General features: G+C 47.5%; 1 protein-coding gene across 1 annotated transcript; it reads left to right on the top strand.

The window, feature by feature from the left end:
* The first annotated feature begins 3,066 nt into the window (after positions 1-3,066).
* LOC138487699 (indolethylamine N-methyltransferase-like) lies at positions 3,067-11,469 on the top strand. Its single transcript, XM_069614225.1, has 3 exons — positions 3,067-3,315; positions 6,696-6,903; positions 10,109-11,469. The coding sequence occupies exons 1-3, from the start codon at positions 3,162-3,164 to the stop codon at positions 10,548-10,550; spliced, it is 804 nt and encodes a 267-aa protein (XP_069470326.1). The 5' UTR covers positions 3,067-3,161; the 3' UTR covers positions 10,551-11,469.
* Positions 11,470-13,538: the final 2,069 nt, after the last annotated feature.

Genomic DNA, 13,538 nt, shown 5'->3' with positions numbered 1-13,538 from the left:
CCCTATCTTGTATACTCCACATACTGCCTAACTCTTCTTGAGGGAAGTCTGACTGCTCAGCCACAGCTACCAGGTGAACCTGTGTGGTAGAGACTGCTACCAAGTGGGTTTACTGCCAAACACCTGTAAGCATAAATCTTTTGCAGTGGTCCCAGAGGGAACTGCACAGGTTTCCGCTTAACACTACCCGCAGAATCTCATTGGTTACCAGGCTCCTCCATGACCAGTCGACCCCTGCTCTGCCTCTGGGTCTACCTTGCACTTAGGCGCTGTACCTGTAACGCTAGAGTCCCCAGCACTTAAGCAGAGCTGCGCTGCCCTCACGTCACATACTCAGAGCAATGCAGCTAGGATTGTACTTTGCCCTTCTCTTTCCCTGGCACTTCTCCCTCCCCCCTGCACTTGATTATCACACTTGCATGATCTGAAGGACACAAGGCCTAGTAAGATCGTTCATTTTGTCCTCCCCCCTTTGTCTTGCCACACCTAGAAACTCTTGTGTACAGGCGCATTATAAATGACTCATCATATCATATAATTTCCTAGACAAAAATAAAAGGCGAGTTCTACAAAGTGTGGGCAAAACTATTATACACAATTTCTAAAATGCACCTATCATTCATAAGTATTGATACATAAAGGCTTGGGTGACACCACAAAGAAAGAAGGGAAGAAAATGAAAAGAGAGACATGAGGGTAGGTTGAGTGTTGTGGGTAAGGGGACCCCCTATGACCATTAACAAGTAGGCAGAGGTGTGTGTCTGAGCCTTCAACTTCCAAATACAGTCATTGAATGTACCATGAAATGTAACGATTATCTCTTCTTAGATTCAAAAGACTGCATTACGAGTTTGGCGGTGCCATAAATAAGTGGTGTTAATTACGTTTACCTCAATTTGTCCTGCACTGCTAAACTACAAGTTTGGCAGTATTACCTCTGGTGGAATTACCGGATGGTAATAGTGCTGGTTGTTGGAAATAAAGGGGAAGAGTTAGCTCCAGTTTCAATTCTAAAATGGGGATTTACACTGCCAAACCGCCACTTGTAATCTGGAGATATTACCACCGGAGGAAATACCTCCAGTGATAATACTACTGGGATAAGCGGTGGTAACGGTAATACTGGTTTGTGGTATCTCAGTGGTATTACCGCTGATATGCCACCAAACTCGTAATGAGATCTATTTCTCCAATATTAGAAGCCTAGTGGGGTTGGCCAGCGATGTGACTTGCAGAACTTCAGTAGTACTTGTTTCGTACATGCACTGCTCTGAGAAGCATTGTTACGGGTTTGGCAGTGTGGTAGTGCAGTGGTAACAGAGTTACCACTGCATTACCACCACATTACCACAACGATGAACAACAGGCTTGGAGGTAAGGCACGGGAAACACCTCTAGCAGAATGCTGGAGGTAGATCCTCTGCTTAATGCCGGAAAACCTGCAAATCGGCGGTATTACCAACAGTTCTAATACCGTGGAAAGCCCATGGGGTCCTATGTACTATAATTAATGGGGACTAACACCACCTACCACCACTTGCAATCCAGTGGTAATACCACCATTGGTAATACCACCGGTGGTAATACCGCTGGACCAAGTGGTGGTAACGGTAATACTGTTTGGTGTTATCTCAGTGGTATTACCGCCAGGATTCCACCAGACTCGTAATGAGTCTCTTTGTCCCATCTTCAAGTTGTTGGCCTAAAGCTAGCCACAAACAAGCAGCAGACATCCTGTAAAACGCAGCAGCAGGCTTGCATTCTGGCCTCATTACGAGTCCGGCGGTAACCGAGGCGGTAAAACCACCTGGTTACCGCCGGACTCATATTACCATTCCGCCTCCGTGATTCCCGGAATTACCGGGGCATTACAACCCCGGTTTCCCGGGAATCACAGAGGCGGAATGGTGTTAATCCCCATTCCCATCGAGTCCTATAGGACTCGATGGGAATGGGGATCATGGAAACACCGGCAGCATCTCGTGATGGTGCTGGTGTTTCCTTGTCCGCCTGCAGGCGGGCGGTGTTAAACTCGCCAGGTCAGACCTGGCGGGAACATCACCTCCCGCCTGCAGGAGTCGGGATCGAGCGGTCCGGAATTAACAGTGGCGGCGGGTTTACCGCCACCGTTATTTCCGGACCGCCTGATTTGTAATGAGGCGCATTGTTTCAATGTCAGTTGTGTAACATCAGCGTAGAAACACACTGGGACGGTGAATGACTTCACTTGTTTAAGCCGAATTGTTTAAAAGAGGAGAAGGGGCAATGCTGAACCATGGGAGACCTCACAACCCAGCTGACAGTTTCGAGAGTAAAAATGCAACGTTCTAACCAACTTTGCATGTTCTGCAAAGAACGGCTGTGTGCACTTCGGGACAGCATGCCTGCATCGCATCTCTAAAGGCCTTGTAGATAAGATTGTAGATAAGATTAGAAGCAGGAGAACAGCCCCCCAACAGCGCCAGCGCCTTAGTCGAGCTCTGATCGATTTCCTGAAGCGGACTTCACACCTGATTCAGTGAATTGCAGAGGTGTGGAGCCAGAAGGCCAAGTAGGTTATTCATCTCTGTGAATCGTTGGGGCATCTGTCTCCTGTCATTCTCTATAGGTGTGGCTGTCTGAGTAAGAAAGGTTAGCAAAGGAGCAGACATGCAATAGATCAGATGAGAAGGGGGCGGGGAGAGGGCAGGGGGTGGAGCTAGCCTTGAAACGCCACTTTCTGTATAGGCTCATTATAAATACCCAATACATAATAAATAAAGTGAATGCCGTGCTATACACATATATACGATATCACAGATGTGTATAGAAGCTTTGACTGCTCAGAGGACCCTTCCCCCAGAGCAACGTCCTGGAGTGAATTAGAGACAGTTCCATTTCATGGATGACACTATTCATGCTCTTTTCTGTCCCCGGGGTCACTTTTGGACTTTTGGCAAGCTCCCCGGGGTCACTTTTGGACTTTTGGCAAGCTCCCCCACGGACGCCCTCGCTCGCTCTATAAAAAGCTCTTTTGCAGCAGTTTGATTCTGTTCCAGGCCTGCATTCTTTCGGAGCTCAGTAACAGCTCTGTTCCCTGGGACTGCAGGCCGGTGCTGTTCCACACAGCCAGGCAACAAGGGCCCCGAATACTATCAACCCGAAGTACCTTAACCCACAAGATGGCGTCCGACTTCACTGGGAAGCAAACCTATCAGCAGGACTTTGATCCAACTGATTATTTGGAGACTTACTACGGGGCTGGGAAAGGCGTCTTCATCAAGGACGGCTTCATGGAGTTCGCCTTGAGAAAGCTCCACGAAGCGTTCACAACAGGTAAGCCAGAGGGCCCCCAAAAACCAGTGGTGGAAATGTATGCAAAGAAGCAGTGCAAGGATGCCCTGCCCGCCTCCCAACCCCCATCGCCATGCCCCTTCCCACACGTAACCCGGCCGACAAACACACACACATAGCTCTCAACTCACCCGCTTTTGGCGGGTGTCACCCGCCAAAGCATCTACACACCCGCCCACCCGCCAGCTCATCTGTTTCACCCGCCTTGGCAAAGGTGGGAGCTACGATTCATATTTTTGCCGGGACCCGATTTCGAGATCCCGAAATCGGGTCCCAGCGCGACTCTTCCTGCGCGAATGGAGGCGTGAAAAGCAAGTGTCATGCTTTTCACGCCCCCATTTCCTCCCCCTTCCCCTCCCTGGCGCTCTCCTCCAATGAGAGGATTGTGCCTGGGAGCATTCCTCCCCACCCCCCTCCGGTAAAAGGTCAGCGACATAGAAGTAGGATTGCCGTTTCATGTTTTTACGGCAGTCCTACTTTTATGTTTATTGCCTTTCTGGGTTTTCACCCGCCTTGGTATTAAAAAAGGTTGAGAGGTATGCACACACCTCGCCTGTTTAAGGGAACGTTAAGTGCAGTGCACTGAAGTGCACGTTTCGCTTCTCCCTACACTTTTATTTTAAAACGAAACCATTCCGAAACAGCTTCTTTTCAAAATAAAAGTATAGGAACAGTAAAACTTAAAAGTAGAGGAGCGCCGTTCCCAAGAGCCCTCTCCCCATTCCACCACTGCCAAAAGCAGCGCCTGAGCTACACTTTGGGCACTAGAAATACTGATCCCAACCTTTTTCTTATCTTTTACTTGTGTCTTGTGGTCGTTAAGGGGAGGTTGATTGGCCAGGCTCACAAAAGGGTGGTGGGACCAGGTTTCACTCCCTACCCACAGCACCCATGCCATTGTTTCGTGCTCTCCTGTGCCATCACAATATATAACCTTGAAGCAAAACTAGCTGTGAAAGGCATATTATTAGCCTACGCTAGGGGTCTTGCTTTCTCTCTCTATCACTCTCTGAGCCCTCTTCTGGTATGTCTCTTTTTCTCTCTCTGCCACTGTGTGTCTGTGTCTCTTTTTATGTGGGCGAGAGTCCTTTTGCCAACTGTGCGTTTGCTAGAACCATCCCTGTTGCTGACAGCAACCCGACCAGGGAAAAAACACAGGCTCCTTAAGGGGGATGGGGCGTCTGCTATAAAAACAAAAATAATTATTGAATTGTAATAACATTGTACACCATCTCTTTTTAAAATGGTAATATGTTCACCTCTAATAATCTCTTCCAGTAAGCATGTTAGGCATAATAAGAACCACACTGGTGACATCCACCCTGGTGGTGGCTGTGGCGTGTGGCAGTGGACGTGTTTAGTGGCATTGACCCTGGAAATGTCAGCACTGATGGTGCAGCAAAGAGTGGCACTGACAGTATTTAGAATTAATGACACTTTGTGCACCAGAACTAATCATAGCTTTGAAGAGAATCCCTGAATGCTTTCAGAGGCATTTACACTCTGCACATCAGCACTGATTCTGGCAGTGGAGAGAGGCATTTACACTGTGCACATCAGCACTGATCCTGGCAGTGGAGAGAGGCATTTACACTGTGGACATCAGCACTGATCCTGGCAGTGGAGAGAGACATTTACACTGTGCAAATCAGCACTGATTCTGGCAGTGCAGAGAGGCTTTTACACTGTGCACCTGGCAGTGGAGAGAGGCATTTACACTGTGCACATCAGCACTGATCTTGGCAGTGGAGAGAGGCATTTACACTGTGCACATCAGCACTGATCCTGGCAGTGGAGAGAGGCATTTACACTGTGGACATCAGCACTGATCCTGGCAGTGGAGAGAGGCATTTACACTGTGGACATCAGCACTGATCCTGGCAGTGGAGAGAGACATTTACACTGTGCAAATCAGCACTGATTTTGGCAGTGCAGAGAGGCTTTTACACTGTGCACCTGGCAGTGGAGAGAGGCATTTACACTGTGCACATCAGCACTGATCTTGGCAGTGGAGAGAGGCATTTACACTGTGCACATCAGCACTGATCCTGGCAGTGGAGAGTGGCATTTACACTGTGCACATCAGCACCGATTCTGGCAGGGGAGAGAGGCATTTACACTGTGCACATCACCACCGATCCTGGCAGGGGAAAGAGGCATTTACACTGTGCACATCAGCACCGATCTTGGCAGTGGAGAGGGTGTGTGATAATACTGTGAACACTGGCACTGATCATGGCCGTGGAGAGTGGTTCTGATGGCGTTTAGAGGCATTTACACTGTGCACATCAGCACTGATCTTGGCATTGGAGAGGGTGTGTGATAATCCTGTGAACACTGGCACTGATCATGGCTGTGGAGAGTGGTTCTGATGGCATTTAGAGGCATTTACACTGTGCACATCACCACTGATATTGGCAGTGGAGAGAGTGTGTGATAATACTGTGAACAGTGGCACTGATCATGGCTGTGCAGGGTGGTTCTGATGGCATTTATAGGCATTTACATCGTGCACATCAGCACTGATATTGGTAGTGGAGAGGGTGTGTGATAATACTGTGAACAGTGGCACTGATCATGGCTGTGCAGGGTGGTTCTGATGGCATTTAGAGGCATTTACACTGTGCACATCACCACTGATCTTGGCGGTGGAGATGGTGTGTGATAATACTGTGAACAGCGGCACTGATCATGGCTGTGCAGGGTGGTTCTGATGGCATTTAGAGGCATTTACACTGTGCACATCAGCACTGATACTGGCAGTGGAGAGGGTGTGTGATAATACTGTGAACAGCGGCACTGATCCTGGCTTTCGAGGGTGTCTCTGAGGGTATTTAGAGGTATTAGAACATTAACACCAATAGCAACTGTGAAGAGCCCCAAAGATAACATAGGGACGTTCATCGGGAGAGTGGGAGGGATGGTGACTGGGTCTACGGCACTAGTGGTAACCGCCAAGGTGGTGAATCACAGCACAGTGAGTCTTTGTTTATCTATGTACCTGTCTTCAATGCATTTAGCTGTTATATCTCCAGGATAAATAATATTTGAATATTTGAGTCTCTACGGTGGATATAAATCGTAAAGAATCATGCAGATACTCCATCAGAAGCAACACCATTAATGCCCCGGGCCCCTATCAACATTATTGACAAGCCCACAAGAATGGATAACTAAGTGCTTGAGCAGTCATTAAATGGTAGAGCAAAGCGAGTTCTGTTCATGGTGTGGGTCTTGTAATGACACCTTTGCAAAAATCATTGAACGCGAGCAGCACGTTTGTTGACGTTTCCTCTCTGAAACCACTCCCCCAATCGCAGTTTGGGGACATACGCTTCCCTAACGTCTCTTTTTGGTCTCAGGGGGCGTGAAGGGGGACACTCTGATAGACATTGGCCCAGGACCCGCCATTTATCAAGAGTTGTCGGCCTGCGAGGCCTTCAAGGAGATCATCGCTGCTGACTTCACCGACCGCAACCGCCAGTACCTGGTGAAATGGCTTAAGAACGAACCGGGGATGTTCGATTGGACCCCAGCTGTGAAGTTTGTCTGTGAGCTGGAAGGGCGCAGGTACAAACTCTCCCAATATTGGCACAATATCATGTGTTATTTCACGGCAGGTTCTTCCTGCGTCTAAGACCTTAATAATAGGCATTCTTGTGACCCATCTTATTGGTATCCAATTTATCGACCTCAGAATGATGAAAGGCTGAGATAACAGACAGTAGTACTGAGTGGAATGTGTTCTCATTGGTAAAACCTTTGTAATGTACGTTTTTACGAGAATTAAAGGTATGTTGAACATGTGGTTCTGCATGTCTCACAGCCCCAATAATGCAATTTCTTTACAGTTATGAATGTAAATGATTATTTGTAACACCATTAGCACCCGTGAGGGTCATTCAGAATGTAACAGACAATCTAATTGGCCCTCGCCGGGGCATTACCCGACGAGGACTCCCTCGTCTTCATATCCCCGGCGGGGGGGTGTGGCATCCCGAGCCGCAACATGGCTGGAGGCAGCCTTCCTCTCCGCCGGGGATTCAGGTAAGTGTTTTCTCCCCCCCTTGCTTCCAAACAATCCCCTCCCTGCCGTCCCAACCCCACTTGCCTTCTTTTTTCACCATTTTCATGAGCAAATGTGCTGGGAGCACTTCTGTCCCCAGCGCGTCTACTCCCAATGGCTGCCATGGAAAGGGAAAACAGACTCCCTTTTCCCCTGCGGCCATTTTTTTGGACATTTTCTTTCTTTTTTTTCTGTTGGAACAGAAAAAGAATGCTATTAGTACCCCAGCCTTGCGGGCCAGGGTACTAATAGCAATAAGTACCTCACCGCCGGGCATTACCGAGTCAGGTAATGCCCCAGACCTTTGTTAAGGCCCTCGCTTCGCTCAGGCCTGTAACTATGGGCCCTGGAACATTACCTGACTCAGTAATGCCCCCGCGGTGAGGGGCTTATTGCTTAATTCGATAAGCTGTTTTCACTTTATTGTATCCACAACATTTTATCCAGAGAACTTTGATATTGCAGCATGAAAGTGAACATCTGGCAGCATAAAAAAAGCACATTTTGTGGCAAAAATTGTATTCGTTTTAGCATTTTTGTAGCAAATGTTGTATTGATTAAAGGATAATGGTGTACAATTCGTAGGTTACAAGAAATAGGCTGGGTCTGAGACTACAAGCGAGTCAGGTTGTCTTTATTTGCATATTTTCTTTCAGTTTAATTGAAAGAGTTCCAGATGTCCCTGGCTTGAAAGAACAGTTTTTCTTTTCCTCTACTTTTTTGGTTTAATGTGAATGCCTGTTGAAAATATTCCCTTTCTATGTTCTCCAAGCCCCCAACCACCCACAGACCCCACTCAACAACACCCATCACACTCACCAGTTCCCCATCACAACTTACACTCCCACAAATCGCAGTCTGCCAGACATGCACGTACTCACCTGCTCGGTCACACTGCAAGTCACAAATCAAACTTCCCAGACTGGAGACTTCAGGAGAAACTCCCTAGTCCCTGCCACACTCCCAACCCATGCCTTGCGCTTCCCAGTTCTTCCTGAAATCTGCAGTCCTTCACTGTTTCTCGCTCACTCTTGCATCCTTTCTTTTCTACCATATTATCACACTCGTCCGCTATCCTTTTCCCCCAATCTGCAGCTGCTCCCCCTCTGCTTTCTGGCACACTGTTTCCTCTCAGATTTCTGGCCCAGAACCACTCTTCTGGCCGGCTGCCTTCCCTCTGCTTTCTGGCCCATCTCTCCCCTTCTCGCTCCTTTCAGCCTCGTGTTGTAACAATTTGTTTATTTTTCTTAATGTAGGATTTTCTGCAGATCCTCAAATAATGTGCATCTAAAAATATAGCAGAGAGTGTGTTATTAGATAGCAATTGTGCTAGCCTGCAACGTTTTAAAAAGGCAGAGCATCAAATTGCTTAACGAACAAATGAAAAGAACTTGTAGGGCCTACACAAGTTTCTCTGTAAACTGGGATCCCAATGCGCTGCCTTTAGAAAGTGCTTGTTCAGAGCCTTATGGTAAGCTTGGATATTTACTGAACAATGACTATAACACAGTCCTTGAGACCTGGCCTCGAGTAGCTCGAGTTTGGGCAGAGAAACTGGGCTAGCACCAGAACTTCTCATTCGGAGCCTTCGTTTTCCCAGTGTCTCTGCAGAACCTATTAGACACCAAAGCTGGGTCCGCCAATCTGAATCAATATATTCTTAAAGGAAACATTGTGATCTGAACAAGCTGGGGTAAAGGTGCACCTACGCCACGTGCGGCGGAGGCCAACAGTGGGCTATGCACCACATGTGAATATTAAAAGGTTTCTCTATGGCCAGCACTGTGTGAAGGCAGCGGTGTGCAGACTGCACGGTAGATGGCTTCCAGAAGACATTTCATTCTTCTTCTTCTTATTATTATTATTATTATTGTGTAGATAATTCAATTGCTCATAAAACAGTTATACGTTTGGAGTAATCTTATTTACCAGTGCACACCCTGTTACATAGCTTTCTGTTTCCATTATATTAACCCCTTCTGGTGAGGTGGTTTTTTGGTAGACGATCTTTGCAGCCATCTCTAATCATTATATGCAATCATGTATCTAATACTGTCACATGAGTAGCAGAGTGATCCCCAACTTTTCACCTGCCAATAGATTCCAATTAGGGTCACTAGTTTGGCAGAGGAGAGTGGGCAGTGTCTCTTCCCCTCTCTCTTTTGTATCTGCATATCTGTCCCCTCCCACTCCCTCCTCTCCTTCCACTCCCCTCCCCTCTCCTCTCTGTCTCTTTCTCTCTGTATCTCTCTCACTCGCCCTCTCTCTACCACTCCCTTGTCTTTCTCTCTCTTTCTCTGTCTCTCTCTCTCCCTCGTCTTTCTCTCTCTGTCTCTCGCTTTCTCTCTCTGTCTCGCTTTCGCTTTCTTTCTCCCCCTCTCTATCATTCTCTCTCGCTCTCTTTCTCCTCTGTCTCTTTCACACTCTTTCCATCTCTCTGTCTCTCCATCTTTCTATCACTCTCTATCTCCCTCTTTCCCTCCTCTACTCCCTCTCTCTCTCCCTCCTTCCCTCACCCCTCTCCTTCTTTCTCTCTCTCCATATTTAGTCTCCTGTCTGTTGCCTACTCACAGAACAAGAAAGAGTAGTACTTATATGCAAGGCAGTCACATGATAAGCAGGGTCTATGAGCTCCCAGCTTTAGAGTTATGATCCAATGCTGTATTTTAATTGGCCTTCCCTCATGCTCTATGTTCTAATTTATTTCAGTGATAACATTGTTGGAAAACAAGAGAAACTGAGGAAAACCCTCAAACGGATCGTAAAATGTGACGTCACGAAGAGCAACCCGCTGGAGCCATTGCTCCTACCGCAGGTGGACTGCGTGACCACTCTGGGGTGCCTGGAGTGTGCCTGCAAGGACCAGGATACCTACCGGAAAGTTCTCAGGAACCTCTCATCGCTGCTCAAGGTCGGGGGCTGCCTCATCGTCACCGACATCTTGGGAAGCACCTCCTTCCTCTCGGGGACCAAGCGCTTCTCCCTTCTAAACCTGGACGAGGCCTTCATCCGGAAGGCAATCACTGATACAGGCTTCGCGATGGTAGATCTTGAGGTCCTGCAGAGAGATTTTGATAAAGAAATGTTTGATGTTTGTGATCACACCTCGAGCATCTTCTATGTGGCCCGCAAAGTGAAAGAGGTGAAATGAGGCTGCGAGTTAGGTATGGTTTAGGTGATGGCGCTAGCAGAGCTCCTGAGTCCAGGTGACAGAGATAAGGAGCTTCACTATACAAATAAATTGACAGGAGCCATTTCCAAGAGATCTTTCAAATGCTTTCGCTAAACATTTCACTTGAGTGTTTTGGAGACCAGAACTTTGCGCAAGAGCCATTTTGCATGATATTGGCACTCGGGCAAAGTATGACTTTGGGCAACAACCTGTTATTTCAATGCTTTTCTGCACCAGGGCAAAGTTTGCCCTAGTGCTAACAAAGAATGGTTTTAGAACTAGGGCAAAGTTTGCCAGGGGGCGCAGGGATTGAGTGAGAGGGGGGACGCATTCAGAGCACGTGTGTTTTGCACTAGAGCAATTTCTGACTTTATGCTAACCCTGTGCACAATTTCACATGCACACATTTAAAGCGTGTCTGATGTGGCCCCTGTGTGTTGCTTCTTGTCCGTGTGTCATGTTTCCCCCTCTGATGGCTGCACGAGAGATAACCATGGGAATAGGGAATCGGGAAATCACCGTGATTAGTGGGATGTCTTTGAGGGAACGCTAGTATGGCCCTGATTTCATTTATGAAGGGTTTGCGAGTTCCTTTTGGGATATGTGTGAGGAGATCTGAAAACTCGTTCTGGCAAAAATGAAAGAAGAATGTTGATTGGTTCGGTGAGCAGTGCATGTGATCTCTTCAGAAGTGGGCACATGCGCATTTCAAAGCTGTCCCCCCTCTAGGTTTATTTCTGACTGGATCGCAGATATTCCAACGTTGCTGTGCTCTACTCGGACACACACCATTAGAAATGCTATGGAAATCATGTTTTGTACCCATAAACGCTTTGCGATAATCTGTCTGAAAGAGTGAAGGAAGGTTACACTTTTTACAATAAAAGGAGTAAACGGTGATTGCTGCACTGTATATTTTACAAAAGTGTAGAGGGGTGCAACTATCTCTCCAGATGTTTTTGACTACATATCCCAGGATCCCTCGCCGTTGACTATGATGCCTAGGGCTGAAGGGAGTTGTAGTCCAAAACATGTCATACACAGGATTCTTCACAATGGCTATTTCCAGTATTGCATGGCAGGAGTTCCACAACTTCACACAGACCCCACATCAAATGTCATCTCCAGGAGTCATTACTCGAGTCAGTAGAAGGCAGGAGAGAATCATCTTTAAAATCCTCTCTCTCACGCCTAAATGCCTCCATGACCAGGCACCCCCATACCTGGCCCAAAGAATAGCTAAGCCAACATCCTCCAGGCCCTCAGGAATGGCCTACACTAACTTGATCTCCATGCCTAAGACCCGGAGAGTGCGTGCAGGCGGTTCTAGCTTCCCAGCCATGGCAGCAACACATTGGAATGCTCAACCCACGCACCTCAGGGGGATTGACTCTCACCCAGCCTTCCGTAAAGACATTAAAACAAAGCTATTTGTATGACGTGTACGACTCCGAAATGTATACTATGTAACACTCCTAGAGTATCATCTGCCACTAAGCAAGATTTCCACTGTCTTTTCACCACTGTTGTAACTGCATCTGTAACCAAGAAACCTTACATGTTGCCACCACCTTGTAACCATGAATCATGCTACATAAAGTTTCGTGTAACAGCGCCTCGATGCATTTGCTCTACAAATGTAAAAATAAATTAAAATAAAATAGAAGAGGTGACGGGCAACGATGGGCAACACATTAATCTCGTGACGAGGCGCTTGCTGGATGTCTTCCCAAAATGAGCTGCCTCCTAAAGTATTTGCTTCGTGAAATTCCCCTCTCTGACTCCGGATTTCCCAGGCCTGTGCCTTTGCTTTGACAGGGTCCTAGTATGTTCGGTAAAGTACACATTATATTAGTTGCCTGCACACCTGCATGTGTAAGTTTTGGTCAAGTTGTGTATCTGACCTGTTACATCGTACAACATGTCGAAACATTAAACTCTTGGGGCCTCATTACGACCCAGGCGGTAAGGGGTTTACGGCGGCGTAAACAGCGCCGACCCTTACCGCCTGATTCCGAGGTCCCTTAGAGCCATGGAGGATTTAACACCTGCTTGTAGCAGCTGTTAAAATCCATGGCGCTAAGGGACCTTGTTGTTAATTACGCCACCGTAATTTACGGTGGCGTAATTAACGCCTTCCCCACTCCCATTATGCCCTATGGGGTAAAAATGGGAATGGGGAAGGGTAAATGGGTTAATGGGGACTTACCGCCCCGCCAACCTCGGAATGGGGCGGTAAGTCCGCCAACCACCATGGCGTAAACCTAGTTTACGCCATGGTGGTAAAGGTACGCCCCAGGCGGTAACTTACCGCCTGGGTTGTAATGAGGCCCTTGATCTTTTATCTGTTTTCGCGTTGCTGTTCTGTGCACCCTGATGCAGTGGCTTTGTCTTGTGCTTGGTCGGGAGATCAAAATGAGAGCTAAGGACTTCAAGGAGCTATTGCTGAACTTGGTGCACGTGGTTAGGTTGGACCCACAGTGTTGTTGATGCACCAATAGAGCAGTGTTAACCCTCTCCTTTTATACACATATACCCTCCCCTAACCCCTTCCATGTGGCTTATTCACAGGTGTCAATTAAACAGTAATAATGATGCCGACAATGTTATGCATCTAATATGCCACTGAATTCAGACTTCAGAATGGGTCAAGACCACTTTCACGGCGCTTCAGGAATGATGTGGGTATTTCCACTGCGGCATGCTGCCAAGTCTGTGGGAAGCCGCTGCCTTCGGGCATAGACGCGGTGCAACGTGGGAGGACAGCTTGAGCTGTGCCACTGCAGGAGAATACCTACCACTGAACGCTTATGCAGCACTTACTTTAATGAGCCACTGAATGATTGTGCATAGCTCTATATGACGATCAATACTTGTGTATGAGCAATTGTGTCGCTGAATGCACGTGCATCGGTTACTATGCACTTGAATATTTGTGTGCATCATTTACTTAGCTGCATAATGTAT

This window comes from Ambystoma mexicanum, chromosome 9 (assembly GCF_040938575.1).
Source record: "Ambystoma mexicanum isolate Mex_15411 chromosome 9, UKY_AmexF1_1, whole genome shotgun sequence".
Lineage (NCBI taxonomy): Eukaryota > Metazoa > Chordata > Amphibia > Caudata > Ambystomatidae > Ambystoma > Ambystoma mexicanum.
This window is presented reverse-complemented; position numbering and strand designations above follow the sequence as displayed.

What these genes read in the sequence shown, in the direction of transcription:
- LOC138487699 (XM_069614225.1), top strand. Translation starts at nt 3,162, where the DNA reads ATGGCGTCCGACTTCACTGGGAAGCAAACCTATCAGCAGGACTTTGAT. An exon ending in CCACGAAGCGTTCACAACAG is followed by an intron (nt 3,316 to 6,695) that starts GTAAGCCAGAGG and finishes TTTTGGTCTCAG; the next exon opens with GGGGCGTGAAGGGGGACACT. An exon ending in TGTGAGCTGGAAGGGCGCAG is followed by an intron (nt 6,904 to 10,108) that starts GTACAAACTCTC and finishes AATTTATTTCAG; the next exon opens with TGATAACATTGTTGGAAAAC.